Source organism: Patella vulgata, chromosome 4 (genome assembly GCF_932274485.2).
Source record: "Patella vulgata chromosome 4, xgPatVulg1.2, whole genome shotgun sequence".
NCBI classification, from domain to species: Eukaryota; Metazoa; Mollusca; class Gastropoda; family Patellidae; genus Patella; species Patella vulgata.
The window spans coordinates 79,072,111-79,090,700 of record NC_065882.2 but is presented as its reverse complement, the minus strand read 5'-3'; the positions used below and the strand labels follow the sequence as shown (position 1 = coordinate 79,090,700).

At 36.3% G+C, this 18,590-nt stretch overlaps 1 protein-coding gene across 1 annotated transcript; it reads right to left on the bottom strand.

Annotated features, from left to right (window-relative positions):
* Positions 1–28: 28 nt before the first annotated feature.
* Positions 29–3,075, bottom strand: LOC126818081 (cell death abnormality protein 1). Its single transcript, XM_056100318.1, has 3 exons — positions 3,063–3,075; positions 606–1,928; positions 29–106 (listed from the first exon to the last, which is right to left on the bottom strand). Exons 1-3 carry the CDS (start codon positions 3,073–3,075, stop codon positions 63–65), a joined length of 1,380 nt encoding a protein of 459 aa, XP_055956293.1. The 3' UTR covers positions 29–62.
* Positions 3,076–18,590: the final 15,515 nt, after the last annotated feature.

Here is an 18,590-nt window from a genome sequence, read left to right as displayed (position 1 = left end):
CCCTGCTTCACAATCTGTAAATACAAGACAAATATTCAATATTCACAATGTCCACAGTCGCCTCATTGTCTGGAACAGTTGTCACCATAGCGACATGCTTCACAATCTGTAAATACAAGCCAAACATTGACAATTACCACATTTACTGTCAAGGTTTTCACCATAAAATAACAACCTGCTGCACAAGCTGTTAATACATAACAGTACAATTAAACAATTGTTTTGTTCGTAACATCCACACCACAAACATTGCAAATAAAATCCTAATATAGATACTCATTCTTATTTTATTACATTGGCAGCTGGAAGAAGTTTTATATAAGCATTAGGTTGCTTGTTACTGTATCCAATTTATTCATATTATTTCTTCCTTGTTTGTATATAAGAATTTCTGAATAAATACTTTTTTAAATCAAGCATTGCAAGAAAATTTCCCTTCAATAATCCTTTAGTGCAATTTGGTAGTTGGAGGAACCCGGCGAATCCAGAGATTGTCATATAAAAGCATGAAATCAAAACCACAACCATGAGCAATGGGTAGACCTAATTTTATAAACATAACATTATACGAATTATACTTAAATAACAGAAAACATAAAATCTACCTGTTGTACAGTTCGATCCAATTTTACCAGGTAAACATCCAAGGATACAATTTCCTGTCATCTGATCACATAAACCATCTTTACAGTTAGAACGACAATCCTTATTACAATCTATACCATATAATCCTGTTTTACATCCATCAGTACATACTCCATTTGTTATATTACATTTACCAACAGTTGTACCAACTACTGATTTACAATTAGTATTGCATCGGTTATTACATGATGGTCCCCATCTTCCATCTCTACATTCAGTACAAGAGTTGACATTATCCTGGTTACAAACAGTACAATCAGTATTACAGTTGATATCACACCTGTTTCCAGTTTTACCTTTAATACAAGACGTACATTTACCATCATTTCTATCACATCCACCATCACATCCTGTATTACAGTTCATATCACAACTATCACCATATCTTCCTATAAGACAGTTAGTACATCTACCAGTAGTCTTATCACATCCACCATCACAGTCAGTACTACAACTCTGATAACATTCTGTACCATATCTGCCTATAATACAGTTCCTACATTTACCAATATGTCTGCTACATCCACCATCACATAATGTACTACAGTTCTTATCACATCTATCGTCATACCTTCCTATAATACAGTTAGTACATTTACCATCATATCTTCCACATCCCCCATTACATCCTGTACTACAGCTTATATTACATCCTTTACCATATATTCCTATAAGACAGTCAGTACATCTACCAGTTCTATCACAGGTGATACTGGTATGGTGTGTTCTTGGTTGACACCCTGGACCACATGGTAGGTTACAGTATTGACCAACTGTATCAGGTTTACAGTTATTACATATACCATCTATCTTATCACATCCTCCGACACAGTTACTAGAACATGATGAAAAACAGTTTTTACCAAACCATCCTAGATTACATGCAATACATGATGAACCATATTGTTGACATGTTTTACAGTTAACAGGACATGGTGATTGACAATAAGAATCTTGATAACCATCAATACAACCATCTGTACATTCTAGTGATGAAAATGTAGTGGAACATTTACTGTTTATACAGTTAGGACTACAGGGCTGTTGACATGTATCACCGTAATAATCGTTCTTACATGTACAGGTACCGCCTATCTGATCACACTGATTGTTGAAACACCCATCACTACATCGGTCTTCACATTTACTACCATAATAACCGTCTTTACATCCATCAGTACAATAACCAGTACCAGGATTACATTTATCATTAAGGCAGGTATTACAAGGTTGACATGTAGAACTTGATGTACTGTAGTATCCAGTATTACATTGTACTAGATCTGTAATATATATGACATATAGATTATAACATGTATTATATGGTTGACATGTAATTCAGTATTACATTGTGCTATGTATGTCCAAATTCAAATCAAAATTAAAATGAATTCAATATGAAAAGTGAAATTAAATGAAAGTTAAAATCTGAATCAAATGAAAAGTAAATGAAAATTTTTTTTAGCAGCCTATCGCTATTATAATACCACATATAGCTTTGCAGCGTGGCAGAATTGACCTAATTGAACTATGACCCGTTTTGACACACTGATTGGTTACTCCTGATGGAATACGACGCTGTTGTCATTTGCCTTATATCCCTGCAAATCGTTTCTAATAAATTAGATTTTATTACATTAACCAAATCTTCGCTGGAAGGGAAATCCCACATTATTAAATGCCCGAAAGGAGGCTACATATCCATTCGGTTTATCCTTCGAATGCATTTGTGTTTCTTTGGAGGGAGTCACTGTGAGTAAGACTGTGATTCGCTATACTGGAGGTTCCGTGTCCAATACCTGCGATGGCCGAGAAAGTTCATCGAGGTTTCCCGGCAAGGGACAACGTATAGTCGTTCAAATGGGACCTGAATTGAAATGCGTGTCTGATCAGACATTTCCTGCGATGGCCGAGAAAGTTTATCGAGGTTTCCCGGCAAGGGACAACGTATAGTCGTTCAAATGGGACCTGAATTGAAATGCGTGTCTGATCAGACATTTCCTGCATTGGCCGAGAAAGTTCATCGGGATTTTCCGACGTGGTGCAGAACGGAGGGCCTGACAAGGACAGCTGTCTAGTCCTTCGGATGAGACGAACAACCGAGGACCCGTGTACACATTGGCGTGCACGTAAAAGATCCCTTGAGAGTTGGAATTCGATATGAGAGTAGGCCATAGTGCCGCTGTCAGGGCAAAATTTCCCTCATAGCACACTGTATGGCGTATGCTCGTCTTCATTAGCACAGTTTGACAAGGGAGACACTGACAAGGGAGAAACACGCCGGAAAATCTGGATGAACTTTCTCGGCCAATGCAGGGATCGAACACCCGACCTCCAAGCTAGCGAGCCAGCGTCTTTTTTTTTTTTTTTTTCTTTCTTGTAAATATGTTTATTCAATAAATATATAATCATAATACACTGTACATACATTTTAATCATGGAACAGCACAAAACATTCTTAGTTAATTAAAAGCATTATTTTTGTTTATTTGATTTTATTTATTTATTTTTTAAAAACAAGAAAAAGGAAAAGACAAGAAATAAATTCCTGAATCAAAGAGAGAGAGAGAGAAATGGGGTTTAACGTCCACTCGACACAAACTAGGTCATTTCGGGACTAACATATGGTTTAATTTTATTTCAATAATTCGCTTGCGCATAGGGGTCTTTAGCAGTGGGAGGAAACCGGAGGACCCGGAGAAAACCCACGAGGTTGGACAGGCGCCCCTACTCCTTGTCATGTACAACCGGGGATTCGAAACCACGCCAGTCGACTCAATGACAGACTTTATGATACAGCGCGCGCACGCTAACCATTCAGCCATCCAACCCCCCTCCTGAATCAAAATACAGAACCATTGACACATTAACACATTGATGAAATAATAAATCAATAAATCAATGAATCAATATATTAATTCATAAATATATTTATATTAGGTTAATTAAAATATGTATTAAAAGGTTGTGCTATTCAATTTGAAACTTCAATCAAGATATAATTACACAAATTTACATAGTATGCACATATGATGTTAAAGCTATTGTTGCTAATCTGATATTCAGTAAGGGTAATCTAAGTCAATACGAATACTACAATTCATAATTAAAAATCAAAAATTAGTTACTTTATCGTTTTCTAATCATTTATATTTAATAGTGGATTCATGGTGTTTTAACAATTACAAAGCTTAGCTTATATTTACGAGCTGATAAGATTTTACACAATAAGTAGCAGACTTGATTTCTGCCGTCTGCGCGACGCTGTGTCCCAGTGAATGACCTTAACTATAGACTGTGCCAGGTACGCAAGCCTTTACTTTCCAGTTCTATTTTAACACTATACATCATAGAAGTCTTGTTCTTCCAGTGCTCTTACAATTTAACACTAAAAAGGGCTACTGTAAACCTTTTAAGGCAGAATTCTCTGGAGATAAATAATTTAACACAACTATCTTACCTACATCTTTATTGTTTTGTTTGTTAGTCACTAAATATAGTAAATTTTGGGACATAGAGGTTTGTCATTTAAGTTTGAAGCCTATTTTCATGTGCACAATGTTCAACAATTGTCACTCCAAGGATATTATGAATTGAAAATGTTTGATTCTTAACATGTATATAACATTTTCTCTGCACACTATTACCTTAATATAGTTCTATTTTGGCGCTATTAGCCACCGTGATCCCCATTGAAGTAGGGTGTGAATTGGTGAATACGAACTAGAAGATACATAACTAAGAACAAAGTCAAATTTTGGATCACGTTCCTTCATGTATGATAGTATTTACACCAGAATAAATATGCTGATTATTTTTAATATGTATTTTCTATAAGCCTTTTTCTTAAATTTAGAGAGTCAATTTCAGTTATCGTGTGAGCATTCATTAAGACCAAATTACGTTGATCAGGTAAACAAAATTTAGCTTCTGATAATTCGTTGTGGCGCATGGCAGAACTCGAACATGCAAGATTGAAGTCATCACGATACACAAGTCAAATTTTTGCGATGTTCTTTCTAAACTCGGCAAAAAGGACTTCTAAAACATGAATCAGGGTTGAATAAAGACTTAAATCAGAGTTAAATTTCGTCAGGTTAGCAAAGACCTAATCATTTTCAATTTTGATTGGAGATTCAAATGGGTGTGATTTACTTTCAACAAAGTTTTGAATATTCGTGTTTTCGAAAAAATCTTGTAATTTTTTATAAAAATAGTTTTCACGCCAAGAGCATTAATACGGCTTGTAATATACGCCACAGTGGAGCAGTAATTAATTTATCTATCTATCAAGTCCAAAGCCTGGCACTCATTAGGAAATAATGGAATTTTAATATCTATAAAGATATGCTTCGGGTCAACCTGTTTTCTGATCCAAAATCATCAAGAAAATTTTATTTGATATGTTTGGCCATATAATTTACAATTGCGGCATGTGCAAAAAAATATTAAACCGATTACCATGAATGGCGTTATAGCGGTAATTTTGAAATCCAAGGGTCTTGAGATATAGTTTTAAAGGTAATTAACACCATATATGAGAGGTATTTTGGGGACAAAATTTTAATTACTAATAGTTGTCAAATGTGTGAGACCTTGCCAACAGTTTGTATAATTGTCTATTCACTTTAAACTAATTTGGACCTTGTCTGGTTTTATCACGTAGAACTAGACAACAAATCAAAAATAAAAATAGTATTAACTACTAGCCACAGACTACTTTTATATGTTTTAATATATGTTCTTACCGGAATATATCTGAACTTCACATAAAGTAAGTACTTGACTTGAAACACTGACATAGACTGTTCTAGCAGAAAAACTAGTTGATGTAGGTTGATTACATCTATTTACATCATAAGTACCGCTTGCAGTCCGTGTTCTATCTGTATAGCATGTTGTAGCTGATTGAAATTCTTCATTACTACACTGACCACTAGAACTTGTCTTTATCTCAAATCCACGTAATCTTTCTGGATCTTAAATATACAATAAAATAAAATACATTTAAACTTAATTATAAAGTAGCCATTGCAGTCATGTTAAAAGATGCAGAGGGGATACAAGCAGGAATTTATGTTTTGCCTAAGATCTTGCTTGATTAGTGTGCTTATAACTAGTTGGTGATATTAAATAATTAGTTAATGTTGAATGTCACTAACGTATATTTGCAATATCTTGAATCGTAGATCAACAAAGATTGTTTATTTCACCAAGCTGCAGTGGGTTGGGTGATCGAACTGTTTAGAGCGTGATCTTTAGAAAGGTCTATTGTCAATACAAGTATCATGATGTAATAATACGGTACGTTTTTAGTTTTAGCTTCATTTAATAGCCGCGTCATTCACAGGGCCGTAACTAGCTCAGCGCAACGAGGGAGTGGGAAGCGTTCTTAGGGGTGCTGTAAAATTGACGCACCGTGTATTTCGATGGTCGACAATATTTTGCAAGGGGAGGGGGGGGGCTTCGCCTTTAGTTACGGGCCTAGTCATTCCGCGCCCCTAAATCGTTCGACCACCCAACCCACTGCAGCTTGATGTAATAAGCAATTTTTGTATTCGATGGCATGAAAAGGGAATATAAATGACTATAGTCTTAAAGACAATACTGTCACAAATAACAGAGATTGAATACACTTACTACTATCTCTATTAATTATTCTGATATATAAAATATTATATATCTGTTGTAGATTAACACACCACCAACTAGGTTTATTGTTACGTGTATGTGAACAGTGTCCTTTGTCCCAGTTGCTATCAGTATAACCATCCACAGCATTAGAAGAACGTGACAGAGATTCATTGTGTCCAGCTTTAGAATTAGAATAGATAGAACTCTGTTCGGTTTGTTTATTTAGAGCAACGTTAACCCCTGTAAATAATATGTAAAACACCAAGTTTATGATTGTAATATATTGGGAATATTGCTTAAAACAAACTAACAAAAAATGATAGTGTGTGAAATATTTAGATAATATCATCATAGATGTATTTTAAGTGATTTCTTCCAAACGAGTTTGGGGATCTCCCAAAAAATATTTTGGCTGGGGCTATTTGCCACATGTGGTAAGACAATCCGGAGACTATTTGCCACATGTGGCAAGTCTCCGTACCGCAATTATCAACCGTTTTCAATGAAACTTACAGATAACGATAACATTAATAATATCTCAGCGTGGGTAAAATTTCGACCACTTCCGGTTAGCGGTTTCGAAAATATCAGGTTACCACACATTTCATGTGGCACGGCTACAGACCATAATTATCAACCGATTTCAATGAAACTTGCAGATTATAATAACTTTAATAATATCTCAGAGTAACCAAAATTTCGGCCACTTCTGGTTACCGGTTTCCGAGCTATCAGGTTACCACACATTTCATGTGGCACAGCTACAGACCACAATTATCAACCGATACCCATGAAACTTACAGAATATGATACCTTTAATAATAACTCAGCGTAGGCAAAGTTTCGGCCACTTCCGGTTAGCGGTTTCCGAGATATCAGGTTACCACACATTTCATGTGGCACGGCTACTGACCACAATTATCAACCGATTTCAATGAAACTTACAGGATATGACAATATAAATAATATCTCAAAGTAGCCAAAATTTCGACTACTTCCGGTTAGCGGTTTCTGAGATATCAGGTTACCACACATTTCATGTGGCACGGCTACAGACCACAATTATCAACCGATTTCCATGAAACTTACAGAATATGATAACATTAATAATATCTCAGAGTAGGCAAAATTTCGACCTCCTCCGGTTAGCGGTTTCGGAGATATGAGGTTACCACACATTTCATGTGGCACGGCTACAGACACAACAATTATCAACCGATTTCCATGAAACTTACAGAATATGATAACAGTAATAATATCTAAGAGTAGTCAAAATTTCGGCCCTTTCCGGTTAGCGGTTTTCGAGATATAACGTTACCACACATTTCATGTGGCACGGCTACAGACCACAATTATCAACCAATTTCAATGAAACTTGCAGATTATAATTACTTTAATAATATCTCTGAGAAGCCAAAATTTCGGCCACTTCCAGGTAGCGGTTTCCGAGCTATCAGGTTACCACATATTTCATGTGGCACGGCTACAGCCACAACTATCAACCGATTCCCTTGAAACCTACAGAATATGACAACATTCATAATATCTAAGAGTAGCCAAAATTAATAATATTAATAATATCCCAGAGTAGCCAAATACATTTAAACTTAATTATAAAGTAGCCATTGCAGTCATGTTAAAAGATGCAGAGGGGATACAAGCAGGAATTTATGTTTTGCCTAAGATCTTGCTTGATTAGTGTGCTTATAACTAGTTGGTGATATTAAATAATTAGTTAATGTTGAATGTCACTAACGTATATTTGCAATATGTTGAATCGTAGATCAACAAAGATTGTTTATTTCTCCAAGCTGCAGTGGGTTGGGTGATCGAACTGTTTAGAGCGTGATCTTTAGAAAGGTCTATTGTCGATACAAGTATCATGATGTCATAATACGGTACGTTTTTAGTTTTAGCTTCATTTAATAGCCGCGTCATTCACAGGGCCGTAACTAGCTCAGCGCAACGAGGGAGTGGGAAGCGTTCTTAGGGGTGCTGTAAAATTGACGCACCGTGTATTTCGATGGTCGACAATATTTTGCAAGGGGGGGGGGGGGCTTCGCCTTTAGTTACGGGCCTAGTCATTCCGCGCCCCTAAATCGTTCGACCACCCAACCCACTGCAGCTTGATGTAATAAGCAATTTTTGTATTCGATGGCAACAGCCACAACTATCAACCGATTCGATGGCTACAGCCACAACTATCAACCGATTCCCTTGAAACCTACAGAATATGACAACATTCATAATATCTAAGAGTAGCCAAAATTAATAATATTAATAATATCCCAGAGTAGCCAAAATTTCGACCACTTCCGGTTAGCGGTTTCCGAGATATCAGGTTACCACACATTTCAACAAATTTCAATGACACTAGCAGATTATAATTACTTTAATAATATCTCAGAGTAGCCAAAATTTCGGCCACTTCCGGTTAGCGGTTTCGGAGATATCAGGTTACCACACATTTCATGTGGCACGGCTACAGGCCACAATTATCAACCGATTTCAATGAAACTTACAGAATATGACAATATAAATAATATCTCAGCGTAGCCGAAATTTCGACTACTTCCGGTTAGCGGTTTCTTACATATGGCACGGATACAGACCACAATTATCAACCGATTTCAATGAAACTTGCAGATTATAATTACTTTAATAATATCTCAGAGAAGCCAAAATTTCGGTCACTTCCGGGTAAATGTGTGGTACCCGGAAGTGGCCGAAATTTTGGCTTCTCTGAGATATTATTAAAGTAATTATAATCTGCAAGTTTCATTGAACTCGGTTGATAATTGTGATCTGTAGCCGTGCCACGTGAAATGTGTGGTAACCTGATATCTCGGAAACCGCTAACCGGAAGTGGCCGAAATTTTGGCTACTCTGAGATATTATTAATGTTGTCATATTCTGTAAGTTTCATGGAAATCGGTTAATAATTGTGGTCTGTAGCCGTGCCACATGAAATGTGTGGTAACCTGATATCTCGGAAACCGCTAACCGGAAGTGGCCGAAACTTTGCCTACTCTGAGTTATTATTAAAGGTATCATATTCTGTAAGTTTCATGGGTATCGGTTGATAATTGTGGTCTGTAGCCGTGCCACATGAAATGTGTGGTAACCTGATATCTCGGAAACAGCTAACCAGAAGTAGCCGACATTTTGTCTACTCTGAGATATTATTAAAGTCATTATAATCTGCAAGTTTCATTGAAATCGGTTGATAATTGTGGTCTGTAGCCGTGCCACATGAAATGTGTGGTAACCTGATATCTCCGAAACCGCTAACCGGAAGTGGTCGAAATTTTGCCTACTCTGAGATATTATTAATGTTATCATATTCTGTAAGTTTCATTGAAATCGGTTGATAATTGTGGTCTGTAGCCGTGCCACATGAAATGTGTGGTAACCTGATATCTCCGAAACTGCTAACCGGAAGTGGTCGAAATTTTGCCTACTCTGAGATATTAATAATGTTACCAAATTCTGTAGGTTTCATGGAAATCGGTTGATAATTGTGGTCTGTAGCCGTGCCACATTAAATGAGTGGTAACCTGATATCTCGGAAACCGCTAACCGGAAGTGGCCGAAAATTTGGCTACTCTGAGATATTATTAATGTTGTCACATTCTGTAAGTTTCATTGAAATCGGTTGATAATTGTGGTCTGTAGCCGTGCCACATGAAATGTGTGGTAACCTGATATCTCCGAGACCGCTAACCGGAAGTGGTCGAAATTTTGCCTACTCTGAGATATTATTAATGTTATCATATTCTGTAAATTTCATGGAAATCGGTTGATAATTGTCGTCTGTAGCCGTGCTACATGAAATGTGTGGTAACCTGATATCTCGGAAACTGCTGACCGGAAGTGTCCGAAATTTTGGCTACTCTGAGATATTATTAAAGTAATTATAATCTGCTAGTGTCATTGAAATTGGTTGATAATTGTTGTCTGTAGCCGTGCCACATGAAATGTGTGGTAACCTGATATCTCGGAAACCGCTAACCGAAAGTGGCCGAAATTTTGTCTACTCTGAGATATTATTAAAGTCATTATAATCTGCAAGTTTCATTGAAATCGGTTGATAATTGTGGTCTGTAGCCGTGCCACATGAAATGTGTGGTAACCTCATATCTCCGAGACCGCTAACCGGAAGTTGTCGAAATTTTGCCTACTCTGAGATATCATTAATGTTATCATATTCTGTAAATTTCATGGAAATCGGTTGATAATTGTGGTCTGTAGCCGTGCTACATGAAATGTGTGGTAACCTGGTATCTCGGAAACTGCTAACCGGAAGTGGCCGAAATTTTGGCTACTCTGAGATATTATTAATGTTATCATATTCTGTAAGTGTCATGGATATCGGTTCATAATTGTGGTCTGTAGCCGTGCCACATGAAATGTGTGGTAACTCCCATATCTCCGAAACCGCCAACCGGAAGTGGCCTAAAGTTTTGCCACTCAGAGATGTTATCAATGTCATCATAATCTGTAAGTTTCATTAAAATCGGGTGACAATTGCGGTCTTTAGTCGTAAGGCTATTTTGAAATTCTTGCTTACCACATGTGGCAAATAGCCACTGCCAAATATTTTTTTGCCTTAAACAAAAAAATATTACTAAATAATAAGTTTATAAGTTTCAATCTGTTAAATACAAAGATAAAATAGTTAATTAAAGCTGCTCTTTGGTAATATATAATTGAAATGAAAGATGGCAAAATAAAACTACATTTTTATGCTAACGTTTTCACCGCTATAGCGGCTCTTCAGGGATTTATTAAACAATAATTCAATTAACAATATATATCTTTCGGGTATTTATTCCAGACCATTTAGCGGTTCACAAAATTATATAGGGGTGAGACATTTGGTTGTTAATTTTTGTAGATTTTTCACATTAACTATTCAACTGATCATATCTGGATTTCAGAGTTAGAATTAATACTTGCAATGAATTTACAGAAGAAAAGAATGGTTTCTTACGTTTACAAACACCACATGATAGCATACAGTTCTTTAAATAGTAGTCTGGTAGAGGATAGTAGTTAATCCCGGCACAGTTTCTACAATCACTACCTCTAACATTTGTACATGTATCGAGTGCTGTAAATATAACAATATTAACATATACATTATTATACGCCATACAGGAGCCACGGTGGCTAGTTGGTTAAGACGCTGGCTCGCTAGCCTGGAGGTCGGGTGTTCGATCCCTGCATTGGCCGAGAAAGTACATCCAGATTTTCCGACGTGGTTTCCCCTTGTCAGTGGTGCAGAACAGAGGGCCTGACAAGGACAGCTGTCTAGTCCTTCAGATGAGACGAAAAACCGAGGTCCCGTGTATATATTAGAATGCACGTAAAAGATCCCCTGGCAGTTGGAATTCGATATAATAGGCGATGGTGCGACTGCCCGGGCAAAATTTCCCTCATAGCACACTGTATGGCGTATGCCCGTCTTCATTAGCCAGTATAGGACGTTAAACCCCATTTCATTTATTAGTCGATATATATACTTGTATATGATAGTTAGTACTGTCACAGAATCTACAATAGTATCTACTTTTGTATATATCAACAATAATAATAGATACATTGTTATACGCAATATGCTTGTATAGAATATTGAGGGCTGCCACAGTATTTGTATCTATATATAGCCTACAGTACACAGAAACAATAATAATAGATACGTTTCCTATTTACTGACGGGAAATAGGATATATAAGTAACTCGAATCACGAGCAATAATATCAATAGTTTGCACTCGACTACATAACTTAATCAATAAACACAGCCCTTTATTGATGTTAAATGATAATGATGATGGTGATGATGACGATGATGATGACCATGAAAATTTATTTATTTATTTATTTATTTGTAAAAATGTAAGATATAATATCTTTGAAATTTGTACATTATGGAAATTTACAATTTACACGGAAATGAATTTATATAAGCTATGTCTTGTTTTCAGATCCACAATATCAGTATTGTAAATAATCATGGTATAATAGAAATAAAATATTGTTTAAAACAACACAGCCCTTCTTAAGACTATAGGAATCAATTACAAAATGAAATTAAATGAAATGGGGTTTAACGGCCTACTGTTCTGCTCCTAACTGGGCTAATGAAGACGGGCATACGCCATACAGTGTGCTATGAGGCAAATGTTTCCCGGGCAGCGCGTTTTACGTGTACGCCAATGTGTACACGGGACCTCGGTTTTCCGTCCCATCCGAACGACTAGAAAGCTGTCCTTGTCAGGCCCTCTGTCCTGCATCACTGACAAGGGAGAATCACGCCGGAAAATCTGGATGAACTTTCTCGGCCATTGCAGGGATCGAACAGCCGACCTCCAGGCTAGCGAGCCAGCGTCTTACCCAGAAATCAATTACAGGCCAACATCAGAAGATCCTATAAACCCTACATACACAGCTTTTTAAATCTAAATAGTTTTAAATTCTTATAGACTAATAATAATGAGTGGCTCTGTATATACGACCCATATCTAGAATGTTATAATCAATGCAATATGCTGTGTATCTAATGGGGCATATATACAAACCTAGGTTACTATTATAATTGTATTACACCGTCCATATCCAGAATATTATTATAATTGTATTACGCCGTCCATGCATAGAATACTATTATATTTGTATTACACCGTCCATACCTAGAATACTATTATAATTGTATTACACCGTCCATACCTAGAATATTGTTATAATTGTATTACACCGTCCATACCTAGAATATTGTTATAATTGTATTACACCGTCCATACCTAGAATATTGTTAGAATTGTATTACACCGTCCATACCTATAATATTGTTAGAATTGTATATTCCATACATAAGTAAAATACTATTATAATTGTATACATACCATAAATACTATTTATCAACGATGATATAATTGACAACTGAATGATTTTCATATTGAACAACATTTTGCAGTCCTGAAAAAAAAGAAGTAGGTTTAATATAAACAGTGTTCTTTCTTTGCAATTAGCAATTTCTTCTCGTTTTGGTAGGTTGGCTTAGGGTTGGAGGGAGGGAGGGAGAGGGAGGGGGGAGGAGTAAATGTATATGTCTCCACTGGAATGGGGGACGCCTTTCGAAACTTAACATTGGGATTAGCAATAAATTTTCACGAAATTATCATAATAGTAATATTATTGTACTCATAAACTTGTAATATCACCATGCCTTCTATAAAATGGGAACGCCTTTCAGGATTAAGATTGGGATTAGCATTAACTGTTTACAAAATGATCATTGCTTTTCCAAACAATTCTTAATGGTATGAAATGGGATTTAACGTCCTACTTTTCTGGGCTAATGAAGACGAGCATACGTCATGCAGCGTGTTATGGTTGAAAGAATTCCTTGGACAACGGCGCTACGGCCAAGTCTTATTTTGAATTTCAACAGGTCTAAAAGCTTAATCGCCAGAGAAGGTGAAATGGGATTTAACGTTCACTTGACACAAACTAGGTCATTTCGGTACTAACATGGTTCAATTTCATTTCTATAATTCGCTAGCGAGTAGGGGCCTTTAGGAGTAGGAGGAAACCTGAGGACCAGGAGAAAACCCACGAGGCTAGACAGGCAACCATACACCTTGTCACGTACAACCGGGAATAGGAACCACGCCACCTGAATCAATGACAGGCCTTTTGTTCAAACGCGCGCGCATTAAAGTAGCCAAGTCTCTAACTGAACTCAATATCATCCAAAGTCTTCGACATTGAAAACACAAATTATTTGTCAATTTAAATCAACATTGATGTTGTGATCTTACCGGGAAAAGATGGGCTTCTGATATCCAATATCTAAGACAAAATAAACATTTCACCATTGGTACACGAATCGTGTACAACAATGCGTTTCAGCGTCGAAGAACGAGGCTAGACATATTCCACAATTCATGTCAAACGGTGACGTCATATTCTTATCTGGAGAGCATGCGCAATAAATACTATCGGTGTAGAATCGAGTAACAAGACGCTAGAGATTGCCATTCGATCGAGACTTGTGACGTATTTCGCCGAATATAACTGATTAGAAATTACAGTGAAAACAGAAACGATTGAATTTAAATCAGTTTATATACATTCATATTATAATTATCATATTTGTTGCGACCCATTTGTGTCAATTTCTAGATCCCAAATATTAGCGACTTAGCTCCTTTACCATTCGTCTCAACTCATACGGGGGGTTGAATGGACGAATGGTTAGCACGTGCGTGCTGTATCATACGGCCTGTCATTGAGTCAACTGGCGTGGTTTCGAATCCCCGGTTGTACGTGACAAGGAGTAGGGTCGCCTGTTCAATCTCGTGGGTTTTCTCCGGGTCCTCCGGTTTCCTCCCACTGCTAAAGACCCCTACGCGCAAGCGAATTATTGAAATAAAATTAAACCATATGTTAGTCCCGAAATGACCTAGTTTGTTTCGAGTGGACTTTAAACCCCATCTCTCTCTCTCTCTCTCTCTCTCTCTCTCACACACACACAACTCATACATACACAATACAGGGATTAACATTGTTTACGATACACGTACATCCTCATTAATTAGCTTTCAATATCCTTATTCCGTAATTATTTATCTAGTTTTTGTCCGGTTTGTGTGGATGTTAAGTACGACGCAAAAATGACTTTGGGCGTCGAACAATTATTTGGATTTATTTATATATATATCTATATCTATCTATCTATCTATATATATATATATATATATATATATATATATATATATATATATATATATATATATATATATACAACAACAATTAATAAAATTGTTTGGCATCATTTATTTGACTAACTATTCTCGGTCCTTTAGTGCAGAAGAAATATGCAATACTTCTGATGGGCCAAAATATTATATATGTTATAAAATCTCAAAACGCACAATTAACATGTTGTTTATAAAATAAAAATTTAAAATAATTTTTGTATATAAAGCGTCAAAGAAGTAGAATAAAAGTATTTGGCTGAGCCTGCTAGAGTTTTTTTTTTTTTCCATCGCTTTGTCTGGAATGAAATGAAATGAAATGGGGTTTAACGTCCTACTGTTTTGCTCCGAACTGGGCTAATGAAGACGGGCATACGCCATACAGTGTGCTATGAGGGGAATTTTGCCCGGACAGCGGCACTACAGCCTACTCTTATATCGAATTCCAACTGTCAAGGGATCTATTACGTGCACGCCAATGTATACACGGGACCTCCGTTTTTCGTTTCATCCGAATGACTAGACAGCTGTTCTTGTCAGGCCCTCCATCCTGAATCACTGACAAGGTGGGACCACGCTGGAAAATCTGGATGAAATTTCTCGGCCAATGCAGGATTCGAACACCCGACCTCCAGGTTAGCGAGCCAGCGTCTTACCGACCATGACCCCCACTTTGCCTGGAATGAATGATGTTTCCACATAGGATATGCAATTAAAACTACGCCAATGAAGATATTGTGAAATCGCACTTTTTATCCACAATGTAATGGGCTCTTTCTCGAAAAAAAAGTTTTAAAAAATCTAATTTGCACCCGACCCTTTCAAAATTCCTATATCCGCCCTTTCATATCCGTTATTATATTAAACATGAAAATTATATTTGTATGTCAATCTTCAAAGAGCTATTTCTTTTCGTCCACTCGACACAAACTAGGTTATATCGGGACTAACATGGTTCAATTTATTTTATTTCCGTACTTCGCGTGAGTATAGAGGTCATTAGTAATGGGAGGAAACCGGATGACCCGAAGAAAACCCACGAAGATGGACAAGCGACCATACTCCTTGTCACGCAATACTGGTGAATCGAAACCACGCCAGTTGACACATTGACAAACTTATATTATGGACATTGTGTAACATTCGACAATCTAAGCAGACGATGTAAATAAGCCACTGCTATCTATAAATGTTTGTAAAAAAACTTTTAGTGGTCCTTTTTTTAATTCGATTTGAATCCAAGTTTGCAGATTATACATCTTTAAGTGGCATTTAGCGATTAGGAAACACATAAACAGAAAAATTTTTTTATGTGAAACAAACACTGGTTTTATTCTAAAAGCACGACGTTTCGACAAGTATTCTCTTATCGTTATCGAGCACAATTGTGAATTTATTCTGGTGTCAGAAAATTAGACGTGCTTGGTAACGATAAGAGGATACTTGTCGAAACGTCGTGCTTTTAGAATAAAACCAGTGATTGTTTCCCATAAAAAATTGTGTTGTGTTAGATTATACATCATTCATATGATAATTAGTCGTGGAAAAGATCCAGTTATCGAAACACAAAAGATGGTTAATTTGTCTGACACCAGAATAAACTCACAGTTCTACAGTTTTTTTTAAAACTACTTTCATGATATGTTGAAAAAAATGGGGTTTATGTACCTCACACAACTCAAAGAAAAACTGTCTAATTTACTGACACCCAGGCTTAATTGATCCTTCTACAGATTTACTTAAAACTATGATCATGACATAACAATAAAAATAAACCAATGTTATTTGTACTAAACACCACTCAAACAAAAGCTTTGCTGGCGCCTGGGTTCATTTTATCCTTCTACGATTTTCTTTAAAACTATTATTATGACATGTTAGAAAAAAATCATTACTTTATTAATTTTTTAATAAGGCATTTAATAAATGAACATATTTACACGCGGTACAATTTATTAATTTTGTGTTTCATAAAGTCTGTCATTGAGTCAACTGGCGTGGTTTCGATTACACGGCTGTATGTGACAAGGAGTAGGGTCGCCTGTCGAATCTCGTTAGTTTTCTCCGGGTCCTCCGGTTTCCTCCCACTGCTAAAGACCCTGACTCGCAAGCGAATTATAGAAATAAAATTTAACCATGTGTTAGTCCCGAAATGACCTAGTTTGTGTCGAGTGGACGTTAAACCCCATTTCTCTCTATATATATAAATTTTGTTTGAGTTTATTACTGTGCGGCGTTTTGATGAGGAACCTCTCGTCTTTATAACGCCAATGATACAATTAAGTTGATGTTAGACACATGTAATAATAATAGATAACACTATTGGTACATGTCACAGTCACACTAAATATAAAATCAGCAGTAATATGTGCATATAATTGAACAAAAAAGGCAATAAATTTCAACCCAACTTACCTACTGCATCGGCCATTGAAAGAAGGATTTAACATGGACGGCTAGATACATCCGTGTGCGTGTAGAATACATCCGTATACGTTAACTATGGAAGACCAAAGTGCTCTCTATTTAATGTTCTTATTGTTAGTTCTTAATGTATAGTCCTTAATTTCCATTTCTAATTCACTAAAATTAACATTTGTGTCCATAAAATCAATATTTATTTTACAAATAACATATTTATCATATCAGATTTGTAAATTGTATTTTTGTTTAATTTGATTGTATTTTAATATAAAGATATAATTTATTTTAAAAAATCAAACAATTAGCCTACATTTACATTTCATCATAGACATAAAACGAAAAACAAATCTAGAACATCAAATTTACAAATATCCAAATACAAATCTTGCAAAACTTGTCTTCAAAATTATTTTACAAAATTTACGAAATTTATCGAATTGGAACATTATGGCGACATGAGCTGAAACCAATCTTCGATACACTAAGTCACCATACAATAATAAGGAATTAGCAAGCATACAATAAGAAAACTTGCATTTTATCTCTTCTAAATCATGTAACCATGAATGTGCCAGGAAATAACTACTCAAAGAACTATAGAAACATACTTCCCGGTGATGCATTACACGATAACTGGAATTTCATATTAAGATCCGTAATTTGACTTTTAAATATCCCACACTAGTATGGCTGTTTTAACAAGGGAAGTAAACAAGAATATGTCAGAAAATATATTACAACTTTGAACAGGCATATAGACATTCTTTCTAATGGTATGCTTTCCGATATCTAGTATTTCGTGTTATGCCCCGCTCCCCAACCCCCACTACGTCTCATTTAATATAGGCTTGTGCCATGCAAGAGAGAGAGAGAGAGAGAGAGAAATGGGGTTTAACGTGCACTCGACACAAACTAGGTCATTTCGGGACTAACATATGGTTCAATTGTATTTCCTTGCTACGCTTGCGCGAAGAGGTTTTTAGCAGTGGTTTTCCTCCCACTGCTAAAGACCCCTACGCGCAAGCGAATTATTGAAATAAAATTGAACCCTATGTTAGTCTCGAAATGGCCTAGTTTGTTTCGAGTGGACGTTAAACCCCATTTCTCTCTCTCTCTCTCTCGA

Coding starts and splice junctions, on each gene's coding strand:
- LOC126818081 (XM_056100318.1), bottom strand. Junction 107..605: donor TGGATCGAACTGTACAACAG/GTAGATTTTATG, acceptor TTGTATTTACAG/ATTGTGAAGCATGTCGCTAT.